The 20480-nt window shown below is 41.4% G+C and overlaps 2 protein-coding genes across 2 annotated transcripts in view; one reads left to right on the top strand and one right to left on the bottom strand.

Moving 5' to 3' along the window:
* The first annotated feature begins 1460 nt into the window (after positions 1 to 1460).
* Positions 1461 to 17152, top strand: snrnp200 (small nuclear ribonucleoprotein 200 (U5)). Its single transcript, XM_023280077.3, has 44 exons — positions 1461 to 1744; positions 1960 to 2123; positions 3489 to 3660; positions 3768 to 3960; positions 4067 to 4122; positions 4264 to 4362; positions 4477 to 4629; positions 4724 to 4823; positions 4913 to 5049; positions 5143 to 5220; positions 5385 to 5558; positions 5675 to 5812; positions 5894 to 6049; positions 6157 to 6327; positions 6425 to 6618; positions 6718 to 6841; positions 6986 to 7135; positions 7228 to 7470; positions 7565 to 7753; positions 7851 to 8048; positions 8161 to 8313; positions 8416 to 8496; positions 8707 to 8790; positions 9349 to 9455; positions 9541 to 9659; positions 9737 to 9891; positions 9975 to 10164; positions 10257 to 10430; positions 10586 to 10746; positions 10874 to 11101; positions 11226 to 11417; positions 11554 to 11732; positions 11846 to 11997; positions 12087 to 12195; positions 12279 to 12387; positions 12502 to 12691; positions 12796 to 12960; positions 13070 to 13191; positions 13306 to 13449; positions 13555 to 13731; positions 13826 to 13986; positions 16061 to 16142; positions 16240 to 16332; positions 16427 to 17152. The coding sequence occupies exons 1-44, from the start codon at positions 1700 to 1702 to the stop codon at positions 16574 to 16576; spliced, it is 6411 nt and encodes a 2136-aa protein (XP_023135845.1). The 5' UTR covers positions 1461 to 1699; the 3' UTR covers positions 16577 to 17152.
* ciao1 (cytosolic iron-sulfur assembly component 1) overlaps positions 17146 to 20480 on the bottom strand; it is an 8674-nt gene continuing 5339 nt past the window's right edge. Inside the window, exon 7 of the mRNA XM_055011349.1 lies at positions 17146 to 17637. Within this exon, the coding sequence (XP_054867324.1) occupies positions 17403 to 17637 (235 nt within the window). The 3' untranslated portion in view covers positions 17146 to 17402. The remainder of the gene's footprint in view (positions 17638 to 20480) is intronic.

The following is a 20480-nucleotide window of genomic DNA, read 5'->3' on the forward strand; positions in this document are numbered from 1 at the left end:
ACTTCCTGTTTCATGGCGAGAAATCCAAAATGGCCGCCAAGTGGCACAAAGATGTGATTAGGGCCGGACTCTGATCATGCATGTAAAATTTCAGGCAGATTGGAGCATGTACAGTCTGGTTACACAGCACTTCCTGTTTAATGGCGAGAAATTCAAAATGGCCGCCATGTGGCGCTATGACTGTGAGTGTATATCAACCTATGGACGTGATTAGGGCTGGACTCTGATCACACATGTATAATTTGAAGCAGACTGGAGCATGTACAGGCTAGTTAGACAGCACTTCCTGTTTCATGGCAAGACATTCAAAATGGCCGCATTCCGCTGGTAACTATGGCCACGCCCTCAGACTTTTGCGGAGCGTTTTGATAACTTTTGATCAACCATGACTGGTGTCCATCCTGACCAAATTTGAGCTCTCTCGTGGTTACGCTGTTTGAGGTTATAGCTTTTGAAAATGTCCAAAAATGACAAAATTGTCCAAAATATGAATCATATTTCAAAATGGCCGCATTCCGTGGCTCGCCATTTCCACGCCCTCAAACTTTTGCAGAGCGTTTTGATAACTTTTGATCAACCATGACGGGAGTACATCCTGGCCAAGTTTGAGCTCTGTCGGGGTTAAGCTGTTTGAGTTTATAGCTTTTGGAAATGTCCAAAAATGACAAAATTGTCCAAAATATGAATCATATTTCAAAATGGCCGCATTCCGTGGCTCGCCATTTCCGCGTCCTCAGACTTTTGCGGAGCGTTTTGATAACTTTTGATCACCCATGACTGGAGTACATCCTGGCCAAATTTCAGCTCTCTCAGGATTACGCTGTTTGAGTTTATAGATATCAAAAAATGTCCAAAAATGACTCATAATTCAAAATGGCCGACTTCCTGTTGCATTATGGGTAATGATGCAAGAAGCTTTTTTGTGCGTCTTGATGAGTTACATATGTGTACCGAATTTCAGAAGTCTAGGTCAAACACTGTCCGGGGGCTGAATTTTCTTAATTTTCTAGGGGGCGCTATTGAGCCATTTTGGCACGCACGCGTGCCATTTCCCTAAAATATCAAATTTTTCGCCGGTTCTGATGTGTGTGGCGATTTTCATGCGTTTTCGTGTATGTTTAGGGCGTCAAAAAGGCCGATTTCCCGGCGGACGAAGAAAAAAAATAATAATAATAATTCTTAGGGTTTCAATAGGTTCCTCGCACCACTTCGTGGTGCTCGGACCCTAATAAAATAAAAGAAATGACATCACTTTGCAAATCTAAAAAAAATGTTAGTTTTAAGAAGTGATTGAAAAATAAAAAAAATATTCTGCAAGTCTTAAGTAAGATTAAGTAAGATTTAAACCGGAACTTTGGCATACAAAAAGCATAGACCACAGAAGTGCACTGAAACAGCCACAGCCACAGGGGGCGCTGCTTGCTCGGTGTTGCTGTGACCTCTGGCACCGGAAGAGGAAGAGTGCGGCAGCAGCGGTTGTTGTGCGCTCGTGTTAGCGGCGCTGTTGTAACGTATGAGAGACGCATTTTATTGAATGAAGCTGGGACATTTTGAGGACTTTCTAATGCTACAAATCTAAACATTGCGCTCATGTTCACAGCGTTTCCGTAAAAAGACAGAGTGTATTCAACTCTGTGGACGTTTTGAGTCCGCAGGCTGCTTCACAAAGTGCGCTGAAACCTGAAAGAAAAGTAGCACCATGGCGGATGTTACTGCCCGTAGCTTGCAGTATGAGTACAAAGCGGTAAGTCCGAAGTTTATTTGGAGATAAACTCATGAAACGCCTCTTGCTGGATGTGATAGTGATTAATATGGTATTGCGCTATCGAGCTAACTGGTTTTATGTTTTTAAGTAATGCTACTCCATGTGTAACTAGCCGTGATGCTAGCTAGCAGTTAGCCTAGCTGTAGCAGCTCAGACTGAAGCAGTGACTGATCTCTCCATCTTTGAATTGTTAGAACTCGAACTTGGTGTTGCAAGCTGATCGCTCTCTGATCGACCGCACGCGGAGAGATGAGCCCACCGGAGAGGTGCTGTCCCTGGTGGGGAAGCTGGAGGGGACCAAGATGGGGGACAAGGCTCAGCGAACCAAACCTCAGAAGTTGGAGGAGAGACGCGACAAGTCAGTGCAACAAGAGACTTTGTTCTTGTCAAGTTAAAACAGCATGCTGCATTTTGCACACTTTGTCGTCTATTTACCGCATATGCTATAGTTACTGGGTTGAAAAGTGTTGTTCTGCATGTCCATTAATTCCAATTCATGTCTGTCCAGTGTTAAAATCAACTTGCAGAAGTCAGGCATGTCTAGAAATAATCCTCCACAATTGACTATTAGTTGTTTGGAATGATTCATTTTTATCATGTTTATGCAGTGGGAAGTTAACATTGTTTTGAAACCTCTGACACGTTTCTGTGTCCTAACTGTTCAAAACATTTTGTTTGTTTCAATCAAGCCCAGAAAACAAATATTAGGTAGATTTAATGTTTGCTCTAAAAAGCATTAATATAAACAATAAAACCCTCACCAAAAGTTTGCTGCAAAACAGTGATTGCCATTTGTACTTAGAAATTCTTACAGTTTCCTGATTATATTAAACCCATTACATAGTTTTATTTGGATTACTGTTGACCAATAAATCTTTGAAAAACTGATTATGAAGTTGAAAAAACATTATGATGGATTATCTGTCATAAGAATGTCTGAAGATTAATTTTACTCTGTACTGGTATTAATGGCCAGCTGAAAGCAGAGCGGCACAATGCACAGTTTCTGCTTTGACATCAGAATATGGGTAATTGTCACAATGCAGGATTTTGCAGAATTATTTACTAGACACAAAGTTTGTTGACATCGAGGCAACACACCTAGTTTGTTTGCCCATTTAACTAAACACCATAAAGCTCTTTATGATGAGGGCAAAGTCAGATCTGAACAGCATCCAAAACTCATCCACGACTCTTGAACTTGTTTTATGGAACTTATCCAGGTTGTTTTCTCCTGACACGATCCTTGCTTGTGTTGTATCCACTCCCAGCTGTACGTCGCTTTTAATAAAAGCATGTGCTAAATGATATGGTAGAATTGTAAAACAAAAAAATATTTTCAGATGCCTCTTCCAGTGTTCTAATGTTATGAGAAAGGTTCTAAACAGTTTGCACTCCAAAAATATCTTCACATCCTTTTTTTGAAAATAATTTATTTTCATTGCAGACATATTCTCCTACAAAATCACCCTAACCTTTCTAGAATGAAAAATTCTTTCCAAATACAGTTATTCACATAATTTTGGGGAAATTTCAGTATTTTTTTTACATCGCAGAAAAGCAAAATGTGATGATGTCAGTTTTGCTTTTTTTGACATTTAGGCAGCTAAGCCATTCAGTGTATGATTCTTCTTGTCTTACCTTTTAAGTTATGTTGTTCTGTTGTTCATTTAGTGACACTACCAATAATCTTTTTCTGTTTTCTCCTATTCTGTTTATACAGGAGACGAAAGAGAGATGAGGACAGACATGACATCAACAAAATGAAAGGCTTTACCCTTCTGTCTGAAGGCATTGATGAAATGGTGGGCATCGTGTACAAGCCTAAAACCAAAGAAACCAGAGAGACCTATGAGGTGTTGCTTAGCTTCATCCATGCTGCTTTGGGAGATCAGGTCAGTGAACGCTGCAACCACTGCTTTTCTGAAAAAGTCAGCTTGTGTTATTGATCAGTGACCAACACCTAACATGTCATTTTTCTTGGTTATTGTTGTATCTGCAGCCGCGTGATATTCTTTGTGGAGCAGCTGATGAGGTATTAGCCGTCCTGAAAAACGACAAAATGAGGGACAAGGAAAGGCGCCGTGAAGTCGAGCAGCTTCTTGGACCTGCTGATGACACACGCTACCATGTGTTGGTCAATCTGGGCAAGAAGATCACAGACTATGGAGGGGACAAAGACTTACAGAACATGGGTAAGGACATGCAAAGTAAATATTGAATAATGTATGTTAATGAAAATGTACTGTACTTTTTTGTATCTTATGTCTTACTAGGTTTCATTTGATATTTTCTCTGCAGATGACAACATTGATGAAACGTATGGTGTCAATGTCCAGTTTGAATCTGATGAGGAGGTGAGGATTTTTTTAATTTTTTTAATTGGGAATTATATTGCTTAAGTTTTCCCACATTTGTAGCTCAACAATTTCTAGCTTTAAAAAATTCATAGACTGCAATGTTTGAGCTATGTAGTCAAAGACTTTTTGTCATGTTAGGAAGGGGATGAAGACCAGTTTGGTGAGGTGCGAGATGAACACTCCGATGAAGACAGTGAAGGAGAGGAGGCAGCTTTGGGCTGCACTCTTTCAGCCAATGTAAGTGCAGCATCTGCGTCAATGTCAGTACTTTATTTGGCAATTTTGAACAGAGTCTGTGTAAATTTTTGTAGGCTATGTTGCACAAATGCTAATAGATTGCTTTCCATTTAGCTTGGTGCTACAGGTGATGTGATGACAGTGAAGAAAAAAGATTTGCATCCTCGCGACATCGATGCCTTTTGGCTCCAGCGTCAGCTCAGCCGTTTCTATGATGATGCCATTGTCTCACAAAAGAAAGCTGATGAAGTCTTAGAAATCCTCAAGGTATGTTTGTCACCTTGTTTGGTGTTTGTTTGGAGCGCCTACATGTGTGTTTTTCAGATCATCTGACATCCCTTGTATCTCTGTTATTCCACAGACTGCCAGCGATGACAGAGAATGTGAGAATCAGCTGGTGTTACTGTTGGGCTTCAACACCTTTGATTTCATTAAAATCCTCCGTCAGCATCGTCGCATGAGTAAGTCTGATTTGTAAAATGACATTATGTCAGATTTTTGTATCGTAGGCCTATTTGAAGTTGCTAATTTTTTTTCCCCTCCAACACAGTTCAGTATTGCACCATGCTGGCAAGTGCTCAAAGTGAAGCAGAAAAGGAACGGATCATAGGAAAGATGGAGTCTGATCAAGAACTATCAAAGATCCTCTACCAGCTGCAAGAGACTGAGAAGGAGGATATTATTCGTGTAAGAGCTCTTTTTGTGAAATTAGGTGAAGACTTTGCATCAATTGATTTTCCAGTGTAGTCCATCACATCTGCCATTCTTGGGTTTCTTTAGGAGGAGCGATCTCGCAGGGAGAGGGTGAGGAAGTCTCGTGTTGATGACTTGGAAGCAATGGACATTGACAATGGAGAGGTAAATAAAATAACAGTGTTTATATACTTTATTAACTACACATGGTACTGTCAGGCTTATTACTTACGGTATTTTTCACTATTAGATAACGACATTATGTAGAAATGCATGTATGCACCAAAGTCGACTTTATATTAACATTGTTGATTCTTTTCATCCTACAGTCAATGGCACCTCGACAGCTTCTAGACCTTGATGACCTGGCCTTCACTCAGGGAAGCCATTTCATGGCCAACAAACGTTGCCAGCTGCCAGATGGCTCTTTCCGTAAACAGCGCAAAGGTTATGAAGAAGTCCACGTCCCTGCTCTCAAACCCAAACCCTTTGCTGAAGATGAGGTTCGTTTGTTTTATGTCTCGTTATGAGCATTTTGTCATTACACGACTTTGCTACAACTAATGCAAAACTTTCAGTGATAACAGCTTATGAATTCAGCGTGTTATTGTTTTATCAGGTGCTTGTTGCCATTGAGAAGCTGCCCAAGTATGCCCAGGCTGGATTTGAAGGATTCAAAACCCTCAATCGCATCCAGAGCAAGCTCTTCAAGACAACCATGGAGACAGATGAGAACCTGCTAGTGTGTGCGCCTACGGTAAGCAAACTTTTAAAAAACAATCACAATGTTCTTCAAGGGAATTTTCTCCTATAATATTATGATTTGTTGCGCACACAGGGAGCTGGTAAAACCAATGTGGCCCTGATGGCAATGCTGAGAGAAATTGGAAAGCACATAAACCTGGATGGAACGATCAATGTGGACGACTTTAAAATCATCTACATCGCACCCATGCGCTCACTAGTACAGGAGATGGTGGGAAGTTTTAGTAAGGTGAGTCTTTTCTCTCTTGTCTAAAGCTTTGTTTGCATACTTAGAAGAGATTTGTAAAATTAAGGTGCACAGCTCTACAACTAACAGTTTTCCTTGTCTGATCCTAGCGTTTGGCAAGTTATGGCATCATAGTGTCTGAGCTGACAGGAGACCACCAGCTCTGTAAGGAGGAGATCAACGCCACTCAGATCATCGTCTGCACCCCAGAGAAATGGGACATCATCACTCGTAAAGGTGGAGAGCGTACCTACACCCAGCTAGTGCGCCTCATTATCATTGTAAGTGCTGTGAAATTGTTGAAGAAGCATAAAGCATATTAAAAATATATATTTTGACATAAAGCTGTCATGTTAACTATGGGAATTTTTTCTGCAGGATGAAATTCACCTGCTGCATGATGACCGTGGACCCGTGTTGGAATCTCTGGTGGCAAGGACCATCCGCAATGTGGAGCTGACCCAGGAGGATGTGCGTCTGCTGGGCCTCAGCGCCACACTGCCAAACTACGAAGATGTGGCAACCTGCCTGCGTGTCGATCCTGCCAAGGGCCTCTTCTACTTCGACAACAGGTGTGTTATTTGAAAAGTGTCTACAAAGTTAACTCTTAACTACTACTAAGGGTTCCTTCCATAACAGTCATTTCTTGTTACTGCTTGTGTTGTCTGTAGTTTCCGCCCAGTACCCCTGGAGCAGACTTATGTTGGCATCACAGAGAAAAAGGCCATCAAACGTTTCCAGATCATGAATGAAATTGTCTATGAAAAAATAATGGAGCATGCTGGAAAGAACCAGGTGAGTGGTGGTTGACTTGGTTTTCCAATGTGCAATAATTCAGTGACCTAAACTCTAATTTAAAACAAATGAAACAAAATTTCAAACGGTGTGTCATGTAACCACATTTTTAGAAAACTCCTGATCTTCACTTGTCCCCAATAGGTGCTAGTGTTTGTCCACTCCAGGAAGGAGACGGGAAAGACTGCCAGGGCTATAAGGGACATGTGCTTGGAGAAGGACACTCTGGGTCTTTTCCTAAGAGAGGGTTCTGCATCCACTGAAGTGTTGAGAACTGAGGCAGAGCAGTGCAAAGTGAGCTAACTTTATTAACCTGAAACATTCAAAACTAATTGGATCAGTGCTGAACCCTTAATCTGAATGCTCGATTGAACTTTCTCATCTAGAACCTTGAGCTGAAGGATTTGCTCCCCTACGGCTTCGCTATCCACCACGCTGGTATGACCAGAGTCGACCGTACGCTGGTGGAGGATTTGTTTGCTGATCGACACATCCAGGTTCTGGTGTCCACTGCCACTCTGGCTTGGGGTGTCAACTTGCCAGCACATACTGTCATCATCAAAGGAACCCAAGTGTACAGTCCAGAGAAAGGCAGATGGACTGAACTGGGAGCGCTGGATATTCTTCAGGTCTGTGTGTACCTGACTGTGAATGAGCTACAATAAAGTCTGCTTTAGTTTGTACTTCCTCTAACAGTAGTACCTCACATTTGTTTGATTTCAGATGCTTGGTCGAGCCGGCCGTCCTCAGTATGACACCAAAGGAGAGGGAATCCTGATCACATCCCACGGAGAGCTGCAGTATTATCTGTCCCTGCTCAACCAGCAGCTGCCCATAGAGAGTCAGATGGTGGGCAAGCTCCCTGACATGCTCAATGCAGAGATAGTACTGGGCAATGTGCAGAATGTAAAGGTCAGTGACGGGCATATACATACATTTAGCTAAAGGTATCAGGAGCTGATGAAATTCCTTTTTCAGTCTCTGTAACTTTTCACATTTGTTGTGTTAGGATGCCGTGAACTGGCTCGGCTACACCTACTTGTACGTACGCATGCTCCGCAACCCCACCCTGTATGGTGTTTCTCATGACGACCGGAACTTAGACCCGCTGCTGGAGCGACGCAGGATGGACCTGATTCACACAGCAGCCAATGTCCTGGACAAGAACAGCCTCATCAAATATGACAAGAGAACCGGCAGCTTCCAGGTATGCACATCTCTGCAGAGCGTGTGTTTTCATAGTATTTGTGGTTCCAGTGCTGTTAAGTTAGTGAAAAGTGATACCTGATGATTTTGAACTTTTGCCTTTAAACCTGCAGGTTACAGACCTGGGACGTATTGCCAGTCACTTCTACATCACTCATGACTCAATTCAAACCTACAACCAGCTGCTGAAACCCACTCTCAGTGAGATTGAACTCTTCCGAGTCTTTTCGCTTTCCTCAGAGTTCAGGAACATCACCGTTAGAGAGGTAGAGGACTCCAGACAGAAATCATGGTCTAAATATAATACTCATCAAAACTTCCTCAAACTCTCTAAATGTGTTTAGTAACATCAAGCTGTTGTTTTTTAGGAAGAGAAACTGGAGCTTCAGAAGCTGCTGGAAAGAGTTCCTATTCCTGTGAAGGAAAGCATTGAGGAGCCAAGTGCTAAGGTAACACACATAACTACGTTTATAAAATTGTCTTGTGAAGACGTTCTTCATGCAGATGACACAACAGAATGTGACTTGCTTCAGATTCTAGATAGACCATCATTTTTCTTAAAAAAAAGGGAAAAAAAGGTTTAGATTATTGTTTGCTAATTGAAATGACTTGTCAAACAGTTATGAATAATAACTGTAATTTTTGTTTTCTCATTTCAGATCAATGTGCTGCTCCAGGCGTACATCTCTCAGCTCAAACTCGAAGGCTTTGCCCTCATGGCCGACATGGTGTATGTTACACAGGTACAGCAAGTTCTGCTTCCATTATTATTTTTGGTTATGTTCCCCCAAGCACATTATCCCATTATTCTGCATAAGGATGTAGTCTCCAGGTTCACTGGTTAATTAGTGGGTCGATGCGCTTCCAACTGCCGTTTGTCTGACAATTGCCGATGTTATTTTCATAAGAAGAAAAGTTGTACATCGACTGCCTTCCAGAATTTTTCTATTATTTTTGGTAATGGGACGAACAGACTCCCTGTAAACTCCCCCTCGTATTCAAAACTTTCAACTCGTCTAATCTAATGAACCACAAGGTCTAACTTACTCTAATTCAATACTAATTTACACCATGTCAAAGAAGTTGTCAGTGTGGCTGCATTTTTTTTAACATAAGTAGCCAAAAAGTGACGTAGTTCTATTTCTAGAGAACATATAAATATGAGAACGTGCACGCTAGTTTAGTTTATCATTGTCGTATATAATATATACAAATTCCCATGTATATATCTGATACCAGTTTTCTGAAAATGAAAGTCATGAGTTTTTTTTTTTTTTTTTTAATTACCTTTCTACCTTCAGAGTGCTGGACGGTTAATGCGAGCCATCTTTGAGATTGTACTGAACAGGGGCTGGGCTCAACTCACAGACAAGACCATGAATCTCTGCAAGATGATTGACAAGAGAATGTAAGTTAATTTTCTCTTCAAAGCTCATATATTCTTAGCTGTGTCCAGGCAGGCTGCTGATTTTCTGTATCCTGTTTCTCCACAGGTGGCAGTCGATGTCTCCTCTGCGGCAGTTCAAGAAGCTGCCAGAGGAAGTCATCAAGAAGATTGAGAAGAAAAACTTCCCCTTTGAGCGTCTCTATGACCTGAACCACAATGAGATTGGTGAGTTTCCTTCCTACATGACAAGTTCACTGTATTCAGCATGGAGAGTAATTAGAGGCCTGTTTTGTGTTTTTCAGGTGAGCTGATACGCATGCCAAAGATGGGGAAGACCATTCATAAATATGTCCACCAATTCCCTAAGCTGGACTTGGCTGTCCATCTGCAGCCCATCACTCGTTCTACGCTCAAAGTGGAGCTCACCATCACACCTGACTTCCAGTGGGATGACAAGGTTCGTAGGTAGACCTATAATGTACTGCACATAAATTACCCCTGTTTCTTAGCCTTGTGACTTAGTTTAATTTCCAATCTTAGATTCATGGATCATCTGAGGCTTTCTGGATCCTTGTTGAGGATGTGGACAGTGAGGTCATCCTCCACCACGAGTACTTCCTCCTCAAATCCAAGTATGCTCAGGACGAGCACCTGGTGACGTTCTTTGTCCCTGTGTTTGAGCCTCTCCCACCACAGTACTTCATCCGTGTGGTCTCAGACCGATGGCTCTGTAAGTAGCTTGATCAAAATGCGTTTAAGAATTCATGTGATGTTTATCTAAGCATTTGAACTAACTGCTTTGTTTCTTCTGTTTTTGCTCAGCCTGTGAGACTCAGCTCCCGGTTTCTTTCCGTCACCTTATCCTACCAGAGAAGTACCCTCCACCCACTGAGCTGCTGGACCTGCAGCCACTGCCGGTCACTGCTCTCAGGAACTCTGCCTTTGAGGCTCTCTACCAGAACAAGTTCCCCTTCTTCAACCCCATTCAGACACAAGGTAGAGATGGAGAAAATCTTCAGACTGCACTTCATAATACATTTCCATCATCATTTAAAAGATAGTGTTCTCTGTTGGGGGTTCAATTTTCAGTGCCTTTGGGGCAAAGGGATATGAAGTGTATGCTTTACATTGTTACATTTCTGTTCCCCCAGTCTTCAATGCTGTGTACAACAGTGATGATAATGTGTTTGTGGGAGCTCCCACCGGCAGTGGGAAGACCATCTGTGCCGAGTTTGCCATTCTGAGAATGCTGCTACACAATGCAGAAGGTCGCTGTGTCTACATCACCCCGATGGAAGCGTTGGCTGAACAGGTATGAAGTCATATGCAAGAGCACTGATGAAAAATAGCCCATCTTGTGGTTTTCTTTTAACATAATCAAGTTGCATAGAAAAATTACACAAACATATGACAGAGGTATATTAATCCTTGTCTCTCAGGTGTTTGTCGACTGGCACCAGAAGTTCCAGGACATCCTGAACAAGAAGGTGGTGCTGCTGACAGGAGAGACTAGCACAGATCTGAAGCTCTTGGGAAAAGGAGACATTATTGTCAGTACCCCTGACAAATGGGACATCCTGTCTCGTCGCTGGAAGCAAAGGAAGAACGTCCAGAACGTCAGCCTTTTTGTTGTGGATGAGGCTCACCTTATTGGAGGAGAAAATGGAGTAAGAAAAACATACAATCTATAGAACAGTGTTACTATGGGCTATGTTTCAGAGAACTTCATGTGATACACTTTAGGTATACTTGTGTGTGGATCTGTTAATATGCCTTGTTTCTCTTCAATAGCCTGTATTGGAGGTCATCTGCTCCAGGATGAGGTACATCTCCTCTCAAATTGAACGTCCCATCCGCATCGTGGCCCTCAGCTCATCTTTGTCCAACGCCAAAGACGTAGCCCACTGGCTGGGCTGCAGCACCACAGCTACATTCAACTTCCACCCCAACGTCAGACCTGTGCCTCTGGAGCTGCACATCCAGGTCTGTAAACAGTCAACAAAATAACAAATTTGTCATTCTTAAAATGCAAATGTGTTGCATGCACAAAGCAACCAACAACCAAGAAGGTGTAAATGTTAGGTTTCTGATTTGCTCTTGATTTTTCGTGTTTCTGTAGGGTTTCAATGTGAGTCACACTCAGACTCGCCTGCTGTCCATGGCTAAGCCGGTATATCACGCCATCATGAAGCACTCTCCCTCCAAGCCGGCCGTGGTGTTCGTTCCTTCCCGCAGACAGACTCGCCTCACAGCCATCGACATCCTCACTTTCTGTGCTGCTGATGTGGTTCCTCAGAGGTCAGTCACTATAGTGACATTCGTGTGTGGATAAAGAGTCGACTGTGACATGGTAGTGATGTTGGCGTTACATCTGACCCTCTGGTCTAAGAATAAACTTTGTCTTTTTGTAGGTTCTTGCATTGCACTGAGAAAGACCTGGGTCCATTCCTGGATAAAATAAATGACTCAACTCTGAAAGAAACTCTGGCCAACGGTGTGGGATACCTACACGAGGGCCTATCTGCAACTGAACGCAAAATAGTGGAGCAGCTCTTCAACTCAGGTATGACTGACTCCAGCTCACACTTTCAGCTTGGTAGTGTGTTAAGTTTAGGTCTAAACTGAGTGCTTTGGCTTTTTGTCCTTTTACAGGTGCTGTTCAGGTGGTGGTATCTTCTCGCTCACTCTGCTGGGGCATCAGCATCTCCGCACATCTCGTCATCGTCATGGACACCCAGTACTACAACGGCAAAATCCATGCGTAAGTCTCCCACTGATTTGAGGCTGTCATAGGTTTGAAAAGGTGTGTGCTATAATTAATATTCTGCCTCTGTTTTCTCTCAGATATGTGGACTACCCCATATACGATGTCCTCCAGATGGTGGGCAAGGCCAACAGACCAATGCTTGATGACGAGGGACGATGTGTCATCATGTGTCAGGGCTCTAAGAAGGTAGAAAGTCAACTGTTTATGTCTAGTCCCGTTTTGAATACACTGACCAGAATTAAGCAGCGACTGTACAAAAATAGAAAAGAAGCAAACCGTTTCTTTGTCTTTTCTTGGTAGGACTTCTTCAAGAAGTTCCTGTATGAGCCACTGCCAGTGGAATCTCACTTGGATCACTGCATGCATGACCACTTCAATGCTGAGATCGTCACCAAGACGGTGGAGAACAAACAAGACGCTGTGGACTATCTGACATGGACATTCCTCTACCGCCGCATGACACAGAATCCCAACTACTACAACCTGCAAGGTGAGAGTCACATCGTTTGAAGGAAATGACAGACTGCACTTGTGCTCACTGAGTGACATCCAGCAGATGAGTTTTATGCGCTGTGTTGTCTCTCATCCTGTCAGGCATGTCCCATCGTCACTTGTCCGACCACTTATCTGAGCTGGTGGAGAACACATTACACGACCTGGAGCAGTCCAAATGCATCAGTATAGAGGATGAGATGGATGTAGCACCGCTCAACTTGGGCATGATCGCTGCCTATTACTACATCAACTACACCACCATCGGTTTGTGCCAACAGCTGCCTGACTGTCATTTCTATCGTAGATCTTTCACATATAGAACTCTGTGTTGAATTCAAACTCATCTGATATTGTTTTGCTATTGTGTTGATAGAGTTGTTCAGCATGTCCCTGAATGCCAAGACGAAGGTGCGTGGGTTGATTGAGATCATCTCTAATGCTGCTGAGTATAAGAACATTCCCATCAGACACCATGAGGATGCACTTCTGCGACAGGTAAACAAACCACACCGACCACTCAAAGTTTACTGACCTTCTTTCTGTAGCAATCCATCTCAAACAGGCCAGTAAGACGAAATTAAATTTAGTTTACTTGTGTTTGCATTTCAGCTGGCACAGAAAGTGCCCCACAAACTGAACAACCCTAAGTTCAACGACCCCCACGTGAAGACGAACCTGCTTCTGCAAGCCCATCTCTCCAGGATGCAGCTGAGTGCTGAGCTGCAGTCAGACACCGAGGAGATCCTCAGCAAGGTTTGAATTTTTCATGATTCTACAAAAAAAAAAAAACAACAGAGGCATGTTTCTGGATTTGATTCCAGGATGTATATTTAATGAGTGTGTTTGTTGTGTTTGTAGGCGATCCGTCTGATTCAGGCCTGCGTCGATGTGCTGTCCAGTAATGGCTGGCTGAGTCCTGCACTGGCTGCTATGGAGCTGGCTCAGATGGTCACCCAGGCCATGTGGTCCAAGGACTCGTACCTCAAACAGCTACCCTTCTTCACATCAGAGCACATCAAGCGCTGCACAGACAAGGTAAGTGTGCTTCATAAAGTCTGCTTGCAATACTAGTGAACATGGATCATGTGCAGATTGAAAGCGACCATGTTGTCTGTGATGTCTTCATCAGGGTGTGGAGAGCATCTTTGACATCATGGAAATGGAGGATGAAGACAGAACCGCTCTGCTGCAGCTCTCAGACGGTCAGATGGCCGATGTGGCTCGCTTCTGCAACCGTTACCCCAACATCGAGCTGTCATACGAAGTGGCAGAAAAAGACAACATCAAGTGGTATGCATGCACTCTGTCAGCAGCATTGCTCTAATTACTAAGTGAAAAAATAATAATTCTGAAAAGGAAGAAATTATCATATGTTGAGTGTCCTGGTAATGATCTTTTTTTTTTTTTTTCAAAGGATCTCGTATTAGTTATTTTCACATTCAACTATTACATGCCAGTTTTAGAAACCTGGACAAGCCATCTTTATGATTTTGAGAGATCTCATTATGGTTGCCGGGAGTACTCCAAGAGAAACCGTGGTAGTGTAGCATGGTTACACATCATCTTGTTTTCTGGTCACTACCGAATACCAAGTGATGTAACTGTCTGGATGGCCTTTTCTTGGCTTAGGACCTGCTTGAAGGCACACAAAGCTTTGTCCATCATACAATGACAAGAGATTCATACTAAATTTTTGACTGTACAGTTGTGAACCCCAGACTAGTTGGCAACCAAGCAATATTACCTTCAACTACCCAGGTGGTACAACACTAAGGCCACTGTAACAGAACTGGAGCTCGTACTGTTGTTTCCTGTGGTCTCATGAATGGTTCAGCTGTGTCACACACGAAGTAAACGGATGAACCACAGTTTTGTTTCTCCACTCTGGGTCATAGAACTCCCATTATAACGACCTTATCCCTCCAGTCACAGTTGCGTATTCACTGTGCGGTGACGGGACAGCCTGACACCAGTCACAGTGAAGGACACTCTCCTGACTCTTTCCTCTTACTCTCACTCCCCATTGTCAGCAGTTAGATGGAGAAGCCAAATGCACAGTGTGGCGTTTTGTGTTAAACCCGCTATAATCCAAATTGGCCGCTTTTTCAGCAGTTGCAGTCAAATGAATTTAGGCGAGACTAAGAGTTACAAGAAATAACCAGCTTGTGTTTTCAACATCACAGGCGCCTGCACTATCAGCATACATAATATGCAGCAGGCCCTCGACTTATGTCGGAGTTCTGTACCTCCGGCGAAAATGTAGACATAGCCGTTGTGTGCATCACGATATCCATCACTTCTTTGGAAAAGACATGAATACCAGTGACTTTCATGCATGTACGAATCATCTTACAAGAACATAACAGAATATGTTGCACTGTTTTTACAGCTTGAGCATATTATTATTGTAGGAGCTATGTCCTGTACTTAGCCCTTAGCCAGTTCTTTATTGTTGATCTTTACCCGTAACTTAAACTTGGTCATAAACAAAATAATAAAACGCAACAAGTCGAGCACAGTCAAAAACTGTGTGCCTCTGTTTCTATCCACCAACACCTGAACAAAATCATATAATCAGCTAAATACCTTCATTTGAGCCCAGGCCTTCAGCCTCAGGTAAAAGAAATACAGCCCCCTGGGGTCTTGGGTGGTCAATTACAAAAACAAGAGTGAAATGAAATATGGCTCCTACAGTTATCTTATAGAGACCCTCTGTGATGAATGAGTGAGACTTTATCCCGTTCTCTGGTCGTTTATTGAACCTTCACACAGGCAACTGTGGGCCGTAGCCAACGGCCAAATAACTACATAAACCTTATAACTTAGTACCAGAATTAGCCGCTGTTCCCAGCTCTCTCTTGCTCGACACACACACCGCCATGGAGCAACACACACACACACACACACACTGCTGACTCTCAACCAACCACAGGTGACCTAACTAAACATGGCATGTTCAATGACATTAGGTAAATCTCGAGCTGAACAGTAAACATTGAAACCTCAACATCCACAACAATATCAGTCTGTCACTAATTTCACTTCCATGGAGATGGCTTTCCTTTTCTTTGAAGCACTGCCATCAGAAGAGTTTGACTTATGCTTGGGAGCCATAACGAAGGACAAAAAGTTAGCAAATGTAGTACAATCCAAGGTGGCGTACAACCGGAGAATGTAAACAAAGCTGTCTTATGGCACTGCATGACGACGTATTCGTCCGCTCCGCTTGCCAGCTAGTTCCACGGAACTAGTTTCGACGTAATGACGAAACGCCGTACGTCAAGACGTCATAAACCAAGGACCCTGTGTATACAGGAATATGAAACAAGTTTCACATAATCTGTACTTCCATATTTGTTCACAGTGGCAGTCCAGTCCTGGTTCAGGTTCAGCTGGAGAGAGAGGAGGAGGTTACTGGGCCTGTCATTGCTCCACTCTTCCCCCAGGTAAGATCGATTGTATTTTGCATCTACAAGAGTGTAATATTTTTAGCCCTTGGCTTAAACTGACAGACTGTTGTGTAAATATTCTTCATTGTTGCAGAAACGTGAGGAGGGCTGGTGGGTGGTGATCGGTGACCCCAAGTCTAACAGCCTCATCTCTATCAAGAGACTCACTCTTCAGCAGAAAGCAAAGGTCAGCCAGTCGTTTACTGCAAATATTCTGTGGCCAGAAACGCTCTTTAAACCACCGTAGGCCTCACTTTATCGATCGCTTCCCTCCTCTGCAGGTCAAGCTGGACTTTGTTGCACCAGCGATGGGCATTCACAACTACACCCTGTACTTCATGAGTGACGCATACATGGGTTGTGACCAGGAATACAAGTTCAGCGTGGACGTGAAAGAGGCCGACAGCGATGGAGACAGCGACTCAGACTAATCAGCAACTTGATTACTCCAACCTCCAGCATTTGTTTGATAGAGGGATCAGTAGGGTTTTTTTCTCCCCGTTTCTGTAGATATTCAACATGATTTATGTTCTTTGACTTTATATGTGTCAGTGTCATCTCTGCTCTTGTGGAATTAGAAAAATACAGTTGTTTCTCAGTTTAAATCACCTGAATGATGAACATCAGTCCAGAATTAGTGTACAGGATCTGTTTAACATCCATTTATTCATGCATGTATTACACATACATGGCAAACTCAGCTCACTGTTGGATTTAACAATAGCTACCAAAGCTCCAGTCTGGGATTTAAGTGGACTTAATGGTGATTTAATGTCAGTTTTGAGGTCTGACCTGAATTTGTTAAACTAATGGGGTTAAAAAACATTTATGAAGCTGGTCTGCTGATTGAAGTTAGGTATCTTATTGCAGATTGGGTGTTAAAAGCTAAAGACTGTCCAGTTTTATTTTGGATTGAAATTGTTAAGTAATTCTTGGACTGGTCTAATTGTTTTTAGTATGACATACTCTGAAATGTGTTTTACAATAAAGAGAAGCCACATTTTTAATTTTCTTTCATATTTATTTGTATAAACTTGTAATATCCATAAATTCTCAATTGAGCTGTTACAAAGGGAAATGTACTCAAAGCACGAGATGCACTGAAGCATTAATATCAGCACAGAAACATACATGATAGATGATGTCATAACACATAATATGAGACAGGATCCTTCTGAGCTATCAGATTAGCTGTAAAATTGCCAGTGCGATCTGCAGTAAGGAAAATGGGTTCAACAGGAGAGCAGTTCTGTTGATTCAGTTCTCTTCCTGGAACATCCATATGGCGATCTCTCCATCATCGCCGCAGGAGGCCAGGAGTCCTGCCTCTTTTGGGTTCCAGGCGACACAGTTAACATCTTGGCTGTGAGCTTTGGTCACCTGAGCAGCCAGCGAGAACACCGGCTCGTCTGGACTGGTCGTCTCATCCTCTTTAAACACTCGCACCCCATCATCACCACAGGCAGTTACCAGGGCACCAGTCAGCCGACACCTGAACAGAGAGACGGTTCAGTCAGAGGTGACAGAAGTTAAAAGCATGCAGACCACACTGCATTTGGCATGTTAGTATAGGTGAGCTAGTGATCATTTCACATGAATTGTCACATAATTATTGTTTTCACACTGGAAGCAACAGAAAACTCCATTAAGGACAACAGGTAAAAATGAGGGATCAAAGATATGATTTTTTTCAGGGCTGATAATCAATTTAGGGAAATAGGGACACTAATGCGATCAGTTACACATTTGCAGTTAAAATTGTAAATTCAGAACATTGCAAACTCCTGCATAAAAATTGATTGAAATGTCAGTTGTTACTTATGTTTAATTAAAAGAGAACTTCAACATTTCTCCTTCAGTGTTGAGAGGCTATTACTGGTGACATAGGACCAATCAGATAGTCCTGTGGGTGACAACTACAGATAGAGACAGAACCTAAGCAGTGCATTTTTAAGATAAGACTAGATAAGGAAAATGTATCTTGGGCTCGAAGCCACTGCATCACACAGCAAAAGCAAGAACCTCGACACTACAACAACTCATTCAAAAAATCACCAAATTTCAAGCCAGCTATAACTGATGAGCATTCTGAAAATAATTTTTTAAAAAACAGCTATCAGAGAGTCATTTTGTCCAAGTAATGAATTCAATTAATTCATTTTTATTTGGAAATGATTTTTAAAAATGAATTGGAAAAACGCTGAACACTGGATCCAATAATCGGCCAGGCTGATCATCGGTCAACCTGCAGCAAAACTCTTCAATACGTTTTGACCTGAGTCAGTTTAACCCTTGCACCGATACTAAGAGCGACTGTTTAAATGACGCTTTTTTCAACACTTAAACCAGATTCCATCTAATATAATTGAAAAACAAAATGGGATTTTCATGACACAGATAACTACTGAAACAGTTACAACACAGCATGATGATTTTTTTTTCTTTGAAAAAAAAATCCACATGAATTTTGGCGCAAAAAAACACCATAGTATACTATGTCGGGAAAAAAAATGTGATTTTTCAACATGTTGTAAAAAGGTGCCATATGATGAAATAATGTAAAGGAGGCTGTGAAAAACACTCCAGAAAGGTTTTCTTTGAAAAAAAAATCATCATGAATTTTGGCGCAAAAAAAACGCCTTACTATACTATGTCGAAAAAAAATGCGATTTTTCAAACATGTTGTAAAAACGTGCCATATGATGAAATAATGTAAAGGAGGCCGTGAAAAACACTCCAGAAAGGTTTTCTTTGAAAAAAAAAATCATCATGAATTTTGGCGCAAAAAAAACGCCTTACTATACTATGTCGAAAAAAAATGCGATTTTTCAAACATGTTGTAAAAACGTGCCATATGATGAAATAATGTAAAGGAGGCCGTGAAAAACACTCCAGAAAGGTTTTCTTTGAAAAAAAAATCATCATGAATTTTGGCGCAAAAAAAACGCCTTACTATACTATGTCGAAAAAAAATGCCATTTTTCAAACATGTTGTAAAAACGTGCCATATGATGAAATAATGTAAAGGAGGCCGTGAAAAACACTCCAGAAAGGTTTTCTTTGAAAAAAAAAATCATCATGAATTTTGGCGCAAAAAAACGCCTTACTATACTATGTCGAAAAAAAATGCAATTTTTCAAACATGTTGTAAAAACGTGCCATATGATGAAATAATGTAAAGGAGGCCGTGAAAAACACTCCAGAAAGGTTTTCTTTGAAAAAAAAAATCATCATGAATTTTGGCGCAAAAAAAACGCCTTACTATACTATGTCGAAAAAAAATGCGATTTTTCAAACATGTTGTAAAAACGTGCCATATGATGAAATAATGTAAAGGAGGCCGTGAAAAACACTCCAGAAAGGTTTTCTTTGAAAAAAAAAATCATCATGAATTTTGGCGCAAAAAAAACGCCTTACTATACTATGTCGAAAAAAAATGCGATTTTTCAAACATGTTGTAAAAACGTGCCATATGATGAAATAATGTAAAGGAGGCCGTGAAAAACACTCCAGAAAGGTTTTCTTTGAAAAAAAAATCATCATGAATTTTGGCGCAAAAAAAACGCCTTACTATACTATGTCGAAAAAAAATGCATTTTTCAAACATGTTGTAAAAACGTGCCATATGATGAAATAATGTAAAGGAGGCCGTGAAAAACACTCCAGAAAGGTTTTCTTTGAAAAAAAAAATCATCATGAATTTTGGCGCAAAAAAACGCCTTACTATACTATGTCGAAAAAAAAATGCGATTTTTCAAACATGTTGTAAAAACGTGCCATATGATGAAATAATGTAAAGGAGGCCGTGAAAAACACTCCAGAAAGGTTTTCTTTGAAAAAAAAAATCATCATGAATTTTGGCGCAAAAAAAACGCCTTACTATACTATGTCGAAAAAAAATGCATTTTTCAAACATGTTGTAAAAACGTGCCATATGATGAAATAATGTAAAGGAGGCCGTGAAAAACACTCCAGAAAGGTTTTCTTTGAAAAAAAAAATCATCATGAATTTTGGCGCAAAAAAAACGCCTTACTATACTATGTCGAAAAAAAATGCGATTTTTCAAACATGTTGTAAAAACGTGCCATATGATGAAATAATGTAAAGGAGGCCGTGAAAAACACTCCAGAAAGGTTTTCTTTGAAAAAAAAAATCATCATGAATTTTGGCGCAAAAAAAACGCCTTACTATACTATGTCGAAAAAAAATGCGATTTTTCAAACATGTTGTAAAAACGTGCCATATGATGAAATAATGTAAAGGAGGCCGTGAAAAACACTCCAGAAAGGTTTTCTTTGAAAAAAAAAATCATCATGAATTTTGGCGCAAAAAAA

This window comes from Amphiprion ocellaris, chromosome 6, assembly GCF_022539595.1.
Source record: "Amphiprion ocellaris isolate individual 3 ecotype Okinawa chromosome 6, ASM2253959v1, whole genome shotgun sequence".
Classification (NCBI taxonomy): domain Eukaryota; kingdom Metazoa; phylum Chordata; class Actinopteri; family Pomacentridae; genus Amphiprion; species Amphiprion ocellaris.